The sequence below is a fragment of the Grammomys surdaster genome, unplaced genomic scaffold, assembly GCF_004785775.1.
Source record: "Grammomys surdaster isolate TR1022 unplaced genomic scaffold, NIH_TR_1.0 62, whole genome shotgun sequence".
Classification (NCBI taxonomy): Eukaryota; Metazoa; Chordata; class Mammalia; order Rodentia; family Muridae; genus Grammomys; species Grammomys surdaster.
Window position 1 is genome coordinate 24561804 of NW_021604564.1, and position 13473 is coordinate 24575276.

The 13473-nt window shown below is 38.5% G+C and overlaps 1 protein-coding gene across 3 annotated transcripts in view; it reads left to right on the forward strand.

Moving 5' to 3' along the window:
• The first annotated feature begins 3351 nt into the window (after nt 1-3351).
• The window catches only part of Plk4 (polo like kinase 4), a 17006-nt gene continuing 6884 nt past the window's right edge, over nt 3352-13473 (forward strand). For 2 of the 3 annotated variants that reach the window (XM_028763562.1, XM_028763553.1), the window contains exons 1-8: nt 3352-3545; nt 4235-4330; nt 5031-5122; nt 5199-5313; nt 8367-9282; nt 9846-9946; nt 11418-11779; nt 13148-13252. In XM_028763562.1, coding sequence (XP_028619395.1) covers nt 5042-5122; nt 5199-5313; nt 8367-9282; nt 9846-9946; nt 11418-11779; nt 13148-13252 — 1680 coding nt within the window. In that variant the 5' untranslated portion in view covers nt 3352-3545; nt 4235-4330; nt 5031-5041. Of the gene's footprint in view, nt 3546-4234; nt 4331-5026; nt 5123-5198; nt 5314-8366; nt 9283-9845; nt 9947-11417; nt 11780-13147; nt 13253-13473 lie in introns of all 3 variants that reach the window. The other variant, XM_028763568.1, reaches the window with a different exon arrangement.

A 13473-nucleotide genomic window follows, 5' to 3' on the forward strand; every position in this document is an offset into this window, starting at 1 on the left:
TGTGTGTGTGTGTGTGTGTGTGTGTGTGTGTGTGTGTGTGTGTGTGTTCATTCCTGATAAGGAACATTAATAAACAAAAAATAATTGCTGTTCCTGTTAAAAATAAATATAATATATGCAATATTAATCTTCTGGTAGAATTAAGATAGCTTGTAAAAAGTAAAAGGATATGTATCCTCAATCTAGAAAAACATACCATCCCCTTTATATTCCCAAATTATGTCAGCCACAGAGTGATGGTGGTGGTGCACTCCTTTAATCACAGCAGAGAGGCAGAGACAGGTGGATCTCTTCAACCTGGATTACAGAGCAAGATCCAGGAGAGTCAGAGCTACCAGAGAAACCAAGTCTCAAAGTCTCAATGAAATGTACATATTCTAAAGTCTTAGATAGTTGAGCTATAGTTCAGCTGCTCATGAGTTGAAATTTTGAAAGTTTTTTTTAAAAACCTCTATGTAATATAAGAGGAAAGAAAATGTTTTAGAGGTAAGAAGGGACTGTTCTATTATATGTGTGTCTTTAATAAATTTATCTTCAAAATTTCCCCCTTTGGATAAAAAAATAGATTCAAGATGGTTCACTCAGCCCAGAAATGTCACAGACAACATGATGTCAGCAGTGTGAGCACGCTTTCCACAATGATGCTTTGGCCACCTGTTTAATCTCACTGTCAACAGAGCAGGATAAAACTGATTTCCTTAGTGATTAGAGATGACAAGAACATTAAATTAATAGAAGATAACTTAAACCAAATTGTACTACATTGCTAAAAGAAGAAAAAAATACATCAAAATCACATTAAAAAGTCTAGTAGCCAGGTGGGTACTAGTGAAACAGAGGGAGGGTGTCCATTGCAAGTAAATACAAAGTCAGGGCTACAGAGACCTTGTCTTAGTAACCAAATAAAAACCTAAACACTGATAACTACTTTAATAGGTGTCATATATTTGCCAGTTTAAAAAGTATTTGTGGCTTACAGAAAGACCAAAAAATGATGTAATAGAGAAAAAGTTATGCTAAGAACATACTAAAAGGTAAGTGAAAGGCTCAGATAAAAAGTGATTCTATGGTTAAAAATTTTTTTATTTAAATGTGTAGTATAAATGAAACATTTAGAACATAAAGAGGGTGTGCTTTGATTATAGATAATTCACCAGAAATATATCAGTTCTGACACAAGTCTCAGAACATAGAAAGTAACTGGCAATGAAGTAATATCAGAAGGCAAATATATAAAACAACAAAAAGTAACTGATGTCATGGATTTATATCAATAGTCAGAGTATTAATAGATTCTGACAAAGTTTAAATACATGTGAAATATTTACAAAAACACTGAGGCCACAAAGTAAAGCCTAGGAATACCAAAGACAACTGCAAGACTTTTAAGCGACAGTCTATGAAACTAGATATGGTGGCACAAATCTAAAATCTACATCTGGAATTCAAGGCCAGCCTGAAGTACATAGCATAGCCCTGTGTCAAATTTTTATTTGCCTATTAAGACACTGCAAAAGAAATTCTATATTCCAATGTGCTTGAAATTAAGATTCCAGAATGTTAAATAACATTGAAAATTGAGAGTGCTTCTATAAATGTAAACATTCCTTAAACTACAAATGAACCCATTAAATTCCAGGTTTTTGTTTTTGAGTGCAGTCCTTTCTGTGTGTATTTAAATTACATGTTAGTTATAAAGTATCTCTTCACACAAAAGTGCAAGCTCCATAGGGCAGGCATATTTGTTTTCAAGCAGCTTTGAGAAAGTCTAGCATACAATGAGATCAACTTTTTTGCTTTTAGATTTTACTTTTATAATGTGAGTATATGTGACTATAGGTTTGTATGCATGAGTGCCATGTCAATAGAAGCCAGAAGATGGCATCAGAGTCCCTGGACTTAGCTAACAGGAGGCTAGTTGACAACAGTGAGGACTGATAACTAAATTATGACCCTCTCCCACAGCAGCAAGTTCTCAATCACTGAGTATCTCCAACCCCTGAGATGTTCACAGTAACTTGAAATGCATGGGTCAAGTACTTGTGGAATGATGCTTAGCGTGCAGGATAACAATGTGTTCATCTAAATGCGTGGAGATTGGCCTTAATTTAGTTATCTCAAGGATATTACAGCCAAAGACAAAATGGACCTAAATGAGGACCTCACTTAGCATCATAGAACCTTTCTAAAGTGCCCACTACGCCTAGCTCCTATTCCTGACTATAGATTGCTCTTTGAGACACAGGCCCTCACTAAGATGACGGACGCATCTTTATTGCCAGACCCCCTGCTCCCCCAAGTGCCATCTTTGGTTTGCAGTCTTTCCAAATGAATCTTTCCTTGCCTCACTTCTTGTCCTGGAGTCACTGGCATTTGGGCATAGCAATCTAGATCTGGATTGCAACACTATTAGGACTTCTATTTAAAGGTGATAAAACACAGAGATAGCATACTATTGGGGTCCTTAAAAAAACTAGTCATTACTTTGGATTTCATTGCATCTGATTTAAAAAATCTCAGGAAAATTAAACTAAAAAAGCAAACCCCTGCCGGCTTATTTACAAATTTGTAATTACCTCTTTGCTTGTAAAGATCCTTACAACTACTCTTCAAAACATTTTAAAAAGAAAATGACTTAGCCTAAGTCACTCACATATGGCACAAAATTTGTGAGATTGGCAGCCCAGGTTACCCTGGAACACCTTAGAGTGTGTTGCTATGTCCAACTTTTAATATCTGGGCAGCAGGTTTCTGAGAAAGAAGGAACTGGAACCCAAGGTCATGTGCATGCTTGGCAAGCATTTTACCACTCAAGTACATCCCAAGGCCTTATTTTACTTTAAAGCAGAGTCGGTATTTTCCCTATACAGTTCATCTTAAAGCACCACACATTAATAGCTGTAAAAAGGAAAATAGGTGTACATGGTCGGCGGGGGGCGGGGGGGCTGTTCTAAGGAAGGTAATAGACTTTTCCCCCTAGTTATCTTTAGGTCAAGTCTAAACACTTATTTAAAAGTTTGTGTGGGGAAAGCCAATGCTCGGTGAGTGCTAGGGAGGCCCTCTGGGATTGCGCTCTGCTCCGGGATCTGAAACTGTGTCGTCCTTCAGGTCAAAACGTAACTTAGCAACTACAAACATCCATTGTTGGCGTCAGCGTTTTGGTCAGTCCTACTCTGACCACTTTCCGTCGTTCTTGGACCCACTTCCGGCCTAGAGCGCGGAAGCTCCTGTTACGCATGCGCATCGGTCTCAGCCTCTCAGAAGTGGCGAGTGTGCTGACGTCACCGCCAGTCTGGCTCGTTCGGAGACCGGCGGGAATTTTTCAAAATGGGAGCACCGAGGCGCCGCCCAGGCCTCCGGAGGTACCGAGGATACCTTTCGGTGGCGTTGGCGGCGTCGCCAGCGGCGGCATAGAGAAGGCATCCTGATGGGCGCCAAGACCTGCTGGCTTCTCGGAGCGCTGTCTCGGAGGGACTGCGAGACTGCCGATCCCGGGGCGCAAGCGGCTCGGGAACATGGCGGCGTCCATCGGGGAAAGGATCGAGGTGAGGCGGGCGGTTGCTGAGCTGAGGGAAGGTCCGAGTGAGGTATTCGGGGGCCGACTGAGCGGAGGTGAACCGAGCGCAGTGTTGAGGGAAGATCCGCTATGGCTCGGTACAAACACACGTGAGACAAGAAGGGCGAGTGGGCTCAGGCTGAGGTGCAGTCCGGCTGAGGCGCTCACTAGTGCTCAGTGACACCAGTAAAGCGAGGATGCGGCGGGCAGGCACAGTGGCGGGCGGATCGTAGAGGGGCCAGCGGAGCGGCCCGCCCCTAGGAGCCCCTCCCAGAGGGGAGCGCCTGGTACCCAGCAGGTGTGTCTCCAGCTGTGGGCCCCGCCCGGGCCCGGGCCCTTAGCGTCGGGTCCGCACTCCCGCCTCCTAAGCCGCGCTCCGCCTGCCCCCTCCCCGGGGACGGCGGTTACCGTGGCGGGAGCTGCGGCGGGAGCCTGATGGACCGGAGGAGGCACCCGAGCTAACCAGCTTATTAGAGTCCTTAGCCTCCATCCGGGAGGAAGCTCAGAAAGTCTCAGCATCAAGATGCCTTCCACCGCAGACACCTGCATCATCGAGGTGTGGCAGCAGCTTGAACTATGTCTCATTTTCTCTCTGGCCCATATTACATTCCAGCCCCTACTCAACTTAATTACTTTCTAGTTCTGCGATTCCTCACTTGTAATCTTTAATTTTTTAAGGACTTTAAGGTTGGAAATCTACTCGGTAAAGGATCATTTGCTGGTGTCTACAGAGCTGAGTCCATACACACTGGTTTGGAAGTTGCAATCAAAATGGTAAGAATGTATTAGTTACTGTTTCTTCAGTATTTTGCAAGGTACTAAAGAGCAATAGAGGCGTGCTATTTAAGGATGTTCCACTCTTTCTTTACTAAAGACTGCACCTTGCCACCCTGCCTCATGTGTGCATGTGTAATACGATGCATAATCTGTGGCATAGCCAAAAGACAGTGCTGTTAAGTGCAGCATCTGAACTTAAGGACATTTAAGAGACTCTTAACCTTGATTAAGTGAAGTTTTTATACTTTACTAGTGTTCGGGAGACGAGTACATTTTGTTGCTATTGAATACTTAAGGTAATGGGAAGACGTCAGCAATTTATTTATAATAATAATATGCTCATGTGTGGATGTAACAGTCCAAGAATGCCATTATGGTCAGCCTGTAATCTCAGCTCTGAAGAGTTGGAGAAAGGAAAATCCTAAATCCAAGGCCAACCTCTGCTGACACATATTGGACATACTGGGAATGTACACTGCTAGGTGCAAGGGCAGAGCACAGATAAGAGTACATTGACTTCAAAAACTATATAAAAAAAGACTTCTTACAATTATAGATTGTTGTTTGAGCTTTTGTCTGGGCTTAGGGGTATAGAATGGGTGGTAGAATGCTTTTCTCTAGCATGCACTGGACTCTAGATCAAGCCACAGAACCATAAAAATCAAACCAATAAATCTGGCCTCTTATTTTTAGATAGATAAGAAAGCCATGTACAAAGCTGGAATGGTACAGAGAGTCCAAAATGAGGTGAAGATACATTGCCAGTTGAAACACCCCTCTGTCTTGGAGGTAAGATACAGGACGTATTAAAGCAGTTAGGAAAGCTGGACGTTTGTGTAATTGACTGCACCCGTTTCTGTTTTAGCTCTATAATTACTTTGAAGATAACAATTATGTATACCTGGTATTAGAAATGTGCCACAATGGAGAAATGAACAGGTATCTAAAGAACAGAATGAAGCCTTTCTCAGAAAGTGAAGGTGGGTGTCTTTTGGGGGTTGGGATGTGGAATTTGTCTATCTTTTTTTTTTTTTTTTCTGTTTGGCAAAACTTGGCATTTCAATGTGTGGTTTGGAAAAACTGTGCTATTTTATATTTATAAAAATTTTGTATTGTTGAGGCAAGGACTCTACTAGAGTATCCTAGAATTGCATTGGCTATCCTAGAATTCACTATATAGATGCGGCTGGCCTCAAACTCACAGAGAGCCACCTGCCTCCTGAGTCCCGGGATTAAAAGTATAAGCCACTACACCCAGCTTAGTAATACATATTTAATGTTTGTTTGGGTTTTTTGTTTGTTTGTTTGTTTGTTTGTTTGTTTTTTGCGTATATTGAGTTTTCACCTGCTTGTGTGTCTGTACACTGTATTATAGTGCCTAGTGCTCAGGGAATCCAGAGAAAGACATTAGATCCCCTGAAAGCAGATTGTGAGGTACCCTATGGGTGTTGGAAATCCAGGTCCAGTGGGCCATCCTTTCAGCCTCAACAATTTTCTGTTCTTAAGGCATGTGTATGAGTGTGCCTCTGTATATGAGTCTGCATGTGGTATGGGTAGGTGCCCCTGCCCTTGGAGGGTTAACATGGATGTTGGGAATAGAGTTTGGGTTCTTTGCAAGGACAGTATGTATTTTTTTAACAGCTGCATTATCTCTCCAGCCACAGATAAAACTATTTTAAGCTAAAAAAGGAGAGTCACTACAAAAGCTGGTATTTATAAATCAGGTATTACAAAAGTAGATAAATTTGTAAGCCTTCTGTTCTCTAAAAACAAATTTAAATTAAATCATTAGTAACAATTTATAGTAAATCCTTTCAAATCTGGAAAACTACTTAGAATGTTTTTGACTAACATTTTCAAATAAACACTGAGAACATTTACTATATGTGAAAGGTCTGAAACGCAGAGAACTATGCTTATTACTTATTGCTTATTAGCTTATTACTCAACTTCTGAAAGCATAGACTGACTCAGACTCCCTAGAGAATATATCTTTACAATGCAGATTTTTAAATGAACATAACAACAAAGCTTTTTTTCCCACACATAATATTTTTCTGTGAAATACAAAATGAATTTCAATTGTCCCTCCATTTTCTCAAATCAAATAAGCTCCATATGTTGTTAAACTACTGTTTTGGGGTTGTTGTTGTTTTTCTTCCAAACTACAACTGATACTGCAGATAAAGCTAAGGAATATGGGGTGCTGATAAGCTTTTGGCTTTGTTTTTAATATCCATTATTCATTTGTGTCTTTTGTGATATGGTTAGAGGTTAGCTCTAGGAAGCTGGTCGTCTCTTTGAATCAGGTGGGTTCTAGAATCGTCAAACTTGGCTACAAGCACCTTTACCTGCTTAATAACACACTGACCTGGTAGATCTCTTTATACATTTAAATCTGTTGGACAACAGTTGTTAACACATACTAAATTGTAGAAACATTGATAACTTTTCTCTTAAATTCCACTGTTAATAGTTTATTTTGAGGAAATAATATAAACTAGAGGGAGTGGGTTCCATACATACAGATGTTGGTTATTAAGACAATATTTGTAAAGAAAAAAATTATCTGTTAGACTGAACTAAACTTAAAAACTTATATATAACCAAAGATACACTCCCCTCCCACCAATAAAGTTTAAGACAAAGATGAAAAGAACATATCTGCAAAATGTATGATTGATAAGGCTGGGGCTATAATTCAGTGTAGCATGTTTAAATCACATATGTACCAAGACCTGGGTCCCTATTTTCCACTGACAAATTTGTGTATAATGCATATAACTAAAAAACTCATGTTGAAAAATTAAAGGTGTACCTAAAAGACAAAGGATAATCAAATAGGAACCTAGAAGCTATGAGCAGACTATTTACTAAGTTCAAATAGCGAATAAACATGAATGCATAGACTCAACAGTGTTCATGAAGGGCCTAACCAAAATAATGAAGGACCATTCTCACATAAAGGCTAACTTACCAAGGTATGAAACTAATATATTTTTATGTCTTATGACCCTATCTGTGTGTGTATGTCACAGAGAAACTCACATATAACACAAAAGGTAAACACAAGAATGTTTATATTTTTCTGAAATCTTGAAACATCAGAAATTACACAAATGTCCAATGGCAATTAAGTAAAATTTTTTAAAAATCTGTGATATATTGTTAAAGAAATAACTTTGAAGTATGCTAAAGAAGGAAAAGTAGTGAAACTACTTTGATACCTTTTTTTTAATATTTTAAAAGCATTATGTGTCAGTAGCTTTATATGTAGTTACACAGAAACATATAAGAAGTATATAAAAATGTTTACAGTGGAGGCTGTGTGTAAAGTTCTTGCCATGCAAGTGTGAGAACTGGGGTTTGGTCCCCAGCACTCAAGGAAAGGCTTGGGTGGATGTGGAAACCTCCTAATTGTACTTGGCACTCAGGAACTAGAAATAAGATTTCCCCAAGCAGCTCACTAGCTAGACTACTGGAATAAGTGAGTTCTCCATTCAAGAGACTTGCTTCAGTCTGCAAGATGGAAAGTAATTGAGGAAGGTTGAGTGATTATATCAACCTCTGGCCACCGTGCACACATAACTCCTCATACAGAAGTAAGCATGCACACGTATACTGCACAGGTCAAAAAGAAATGTTTATGCTAAATACTTTGAGGCAGAGTTTAGGAAGCATTAAAGACATATGCTTTTTGTTTTATAGGTAATATATTTATGAATTGTTTGTACAATTTTTAAAAAATGTTTTGTTGTAGATATCTAGTTACCTAGTTAAAACACTTTCAACTAGCATAAAATTTGGATTCTCTTAGCTCATAAGTTAGAAAAAACAAAGATTAAAAGGAGTGCCTAGTTGTCTTAAGGGGAATTAGATACGATTATATTGATAGAGTGGTGATTTAGTTGGTAAAGCTAATCTACAAGCTAGGATTTTAATACTCTGGCATGTATACAGGTTTTATTGTGTATTCTAAACACTAGATTTCCCAGAAGTTTTGAATTGTTCTCTTTTTTTTCCATCTTCACAGCTAGGCACTTCATGCACCAGATCATCACAGGAATGCTGTATCTTCATTCTCATGGCATATTACACCGGGACCTCACACTCTCTAACATCTTACTTACCCGGAATATGAACATAAAAATTGCTGACTTTGGACTAGCAACGCAATTGAATATGCCACATGAAAAGCATTATACACTGTGTGGGACTCCTAATTATATTTCGCCAGAAATTGCAACTCGGAGTGCACATGGGCTTGAATCTGATATTTGGTCATTGGGCTGTATGTTTTATACATTACTTATTGGAAGACCACCTTTTGACACTGATACAGTCAAGAACACATTGAACAAAGTAGTATTGGCAGATTATGAAATGCCAGCTTTTTTGTCAAGAGAGGCACAGGATCTTATCCACCAGTTACTTCGTAGAAACCCTGCAGATCGGTTAAGTCTGTCTTCCATATTGGACCATCCTTTTATGTCACGAAATCCTTCAACAAAGAGTAAAGATTTAGGGACTGTCGAGGACTCGATGGATAGTGGGCATGCCACACTTTCCACAACAATTACAGCTTCTTCTGGTACCAGTTTGAGTGGTAGCCTACTTGACAGAAGAAGACTTTTGGTTGGTCAACCACTTCCAAATAAAATTACTGTATTTCAAAAAAATAAAAATTCAAGTGACTTTTCTTCAGGAGATGGAAGTAATTTTTGTACTCAATGGGGAAATCCAGAACAAGAAACTAGTAATAGGGGACGGGGAAGAGTAATCGAAGATGCAGAAGAAAGACCACATTCTCGATACCTGCGCAGAGCTCATTCTTCTGATAGATCCAGCCCCTCTAATCAGTCTCGAGCAAAAACATACTCAATAGAACGGTGTCACTCAGTAGAAATGCTTTCAAAGCCCAGAAGATCACTGGATGAAAATAAACACAGGTATTCACCCACCAACAGCAATGCCAATGTTTTAACTTCATTAAACACAAAACAGCCAATAGTTGTGGATCTTAAGGATAATCTTTCAAACTTAGTGAGCAAGTCTGATCGCTGAAGGACTAAACGTAGCTGCATGTAGAAGGAAGCTGGGGCTGAGTGAGGAGTCGCTGTGATACTGACTGCTTCTGATAGGAATAGTAATGTTATTGCCTAGTTGTAGTGTTGTGTGTGACCTTTTAATGTTTGAATTATATGCTTATAAAAAGATAGTAGACATACAGTGGTACCATTATAGCATGCCAGTTCCATGGCATTTTGGTATTGGAGTTTTAGAGATGCTTATACAAATACTGTTTTTTATAGTTATTCTAAAATTTCAGGTATTTAAATCTCTTCTAAGGTTTCTGCCTTAAAATTGTTAGGGACTAGGAATTCTCTGACATAGAATGCACATTCAGCATGTATATATGTGTATGTGTGTGTGTATGTATGTAGCCCTGGGTCTGTCCCTAACCCTTCCTTCCAATAATTGGTTTATGGGATTTTTTTTTCCTTCTCTTTAGTTCCAATCATCATTGTCTAGGAAAAACTCCTTTTCCATTTGCAGACCAGACACCTCAGATGGAAATGGTACAGCAGTGGTTTGGGAATCTGCAAGTGAATGGTGAGTTTTTAATGGAGTATTTAATTAAAATGTAATGACCTGGAACCCACAAACATTGCAGTTTTCTACTTCTATCTAAGAAAACCATTGCTTGAGATTTGGAATATTTATGCGTTCTACTCCTTAATATCTAATGTATATAATTAGTTTCTTAAGTTTTCATTATAAATAGGAAGGAAGCTATTTATACATGAGCAAATTGTATGCAGAACTTGTTTGCACAGCTCCTCTGTGATTAGGCAGAAGAGCCAGGATTCTTAAGTAGACCTAGCTTAGGCTAGATGCTGATGCCTTCTGCTCTGCTGTTGCCTATGTCAAAATCAGCTGTTATTGGTGCACATAAAGTCAGCAAAAGATGCTTAACTTTACTTGTAAGAAGCTGATGTGAAAATTTTAGTCTGCCAATTGTTCCTCAGATTGAAACTTGAACATTTTAAGCGGGTGTCCCTAGGTCATTATTAGTAATGTGGAGATTAAGTGTCCCTCACTAATGACTAACACAGAAGGTGGGTGGAAAATAGTGGGGGAAAGAGAATCAGAAGGCAGCATCTGGAGGAGGAGATCGTCTTTCACCAAACACTGTGTTGTCTGTGGAGTGTTAAGGTGTGACTCTCATTAGGCAGAGTTGTTAGGTCTTGTCAAGGAGTCTGTTTTCCTTCTCAAGAGATATGTTTGAGGCCTTTGAAAAAAATAATAGCAGCAGGCTGTGGTGGCCCATGCCTTTAACTAGACCACTTGGGAGGCAGAGGTATAGGGATCATGATTTCATGACTTCAACACCAGCTAGGCAGCATAAGTGAGACTCTGTCTCAAAAAAGAAATAGGATAATTACCCTAGAAGGTTTCATGTAATTAAATTATTTATATGTAGGTACAAACACATTTGTAGTATTAATTATTGTGGATACTAAAGATAGTTTTGTTTTTTTTTTGCTTATTTTGTAAGTGGGGACGGGATAAACAGTCCTTGGCTTAAACAAGATTTATAGATTTTATATTTATATATTTTTTTTCTTCCGTAGACTGGGAATTCTTGTCAGGTGTATAATAATGTTATATATAGTAAATAATGTTGTATATAGTAAACTAGTTACTGTGGAAGAAATTTGCATATCTGTCATCTCAAGATAATTACATATTTCCCCCATTTAGCAAGAACAGCTACAATTTACTAATTTAAATAAAGAGACTTTGAAATACAATACATGAATGTTTATAACTGACTTTTTCTGTTGTTTTAAAAAAGTGCTATTGTAGAACTAAGCATGGTGCACATGCCTTTAATCCCAGCGTCTGGGAGGTGGAGGCAGTCCATCTCTTGTGTTCAAAACCAGCATAATCTACATAGTAAGTTCCAGCACAGCCAGGGCTACATAGAAAGACCCGGTCTTCAAACTCTGCCCTCCAAATGCTGTATAATCAGCACCTTATGCTACAGTTCACTAATCTGCTTTTTAAATGTATGTTTTAGCTCATTTAGGAGAAACCAATGAGCGCAACACCGTTAGCCCAAACAGAGATTTCCAGGACTATCCAGATTTGCAGGACACATTAAGAAATGCTTGGACTGATAGAAGAGCCAGCAAGAATGCCGATACTTCTGCTAATGTTCATCCTGTAAAGCAGATGAGTACCATGAAATGCATGCCTGCACATCACCAGAAACCTGAGGTCATGCCACACGAGCCAGTCTCACATCCTCATTCTGAACAAAGCAGGAACAGAAGTATGGAGTCGACACTGGGTTACCAGAAACCTACCTTAAGAAGCATTACATCTCCTTTGATTGCTCACAGATTAAAACCAATCAGACAGAAAACAAAAAAGGCTGTGGTATGTCAGTTATTTTTCTAAGTTACTATTTGATGTTTTCTTTAGAATAAAATTCTTTAGTGTGACTTTTGATTTTTTTTTTTAAAGATTTATTTATTTATTATATATGAATACACTGTAGCTGTCTTCAGACACACCAGAAGAGGGCATCAGATCTCATTACAGATGGTTGTGAGCCACCATGTGGTTGCTGGGATTTGAACTCAGGACCTCTGGAAGTGCAGTCAGTGCTCTTAACCACTGAGCCATCTCTCCAGCCCGACTTTTGATTTTTATATTTCCGGAATTTGAGGTACTCCATAAACAACATAAGGGGGAGAAATTGAACATTCATGAAAAATAGCATGGTTTCTCTCTGATTTTAAAGAGGTAATATTTGGGTTTTGTGTGTGTTTAAGACAGTTTTTAGTAGGTAATCCAGGACTACCTTGAAAATGTCCTTCTGCCTCTGCCTCATGAATGCTGTGAATTCAGGTGTGTACTCTAGCTTTATAAGACTGGCAAGTTGATTCTGATAAGTTTAGAACTCTTACATTAATGATACTTTTTAATTTATTTATTTTGATTTTGTGTCTGTTTTACCTGCATATATGTATAGGTACTGCATGCCCGTCTGGTACCCAGGGAGGTCAGAAAAGGGCATTAAGTTCCAGTTCCTTGGTCTTGCAGTTACACTCAGTTACGAGCCACCATGTGGTTCTAGGAACTGAACCAGGGGCCTCTGTAAGAGCAATAAGTGCTCTTAACCACTGAGCCACCTCTCTAGACCCAAAATTAATTTTAAAAAATAGTTAAATGAAAATGTTTTAAAAATAATATTGGCTATATACTGTATTAAATATTTTATGTATATTTACAGCTGGTGAACTGACATTTAATATTATCCCTTGATTTAGCTTCAGTTTCTATATTTACTTTCATTTCAAGTCAAGAGTAAGCTAGAAAATACAGCCTTTTAAAAACCAGGAAGCAATGTATATACACACTTCTGTGTTTAGAATTTAATGAGCACATGTGAAGACAAAATAATCTCTTTGTGACTGATTCTCGATCCTACTTGTTCTTTGTTTCCCATGTCATCCAGTCTTGCCTTTGTTTGGCTCCCATTGTCTTCTGCACCCTTGTTCCCCACCCTACCTTCTGCTTGCTTTTTGCTCATTGGTTAGCATTTCACACTTGATTACACTCTCTCCCCTTTATGCCTTCTGGCCTCACAGCTGCACCTAAGTATATCTCTGTTCTAGACTGCCAACGTGAAGCAGCAGTTGGATTTTGTTATTTCTGCTATGGTTGAGTACTTTTCCCTTTTAAGTATTATGTGCCCAAAGTGTTCTAAAAAACATTTTGTTAATTTTTCTGTTTCTCTAGGTGAGCATCCTTGATTCAGAGGAGGTGTGTGTGGAGCTTCTGAAAGAGTGTACATCTGAAGGACACGTGAAAGAAGTTCTACAGATATCTAGTGATGGGACTATGGTAGTATATGATTTTATTAACTTGTAACTTCAGGTGTGGCTTTAAACATTTGGTATCCAGTTCTTTTTACAATATGATATTTAATCTATCTTTGGAATTTTTAACCGAAAAATGAAAATATCTTGAAAAAAACAAAGAAAAAAAGAAAAAGAATTATTACTAGTAATAAAATTAAATTTTTAGTTTAAAAAACTTTATTACTTTTAGAAACTACTTTAATA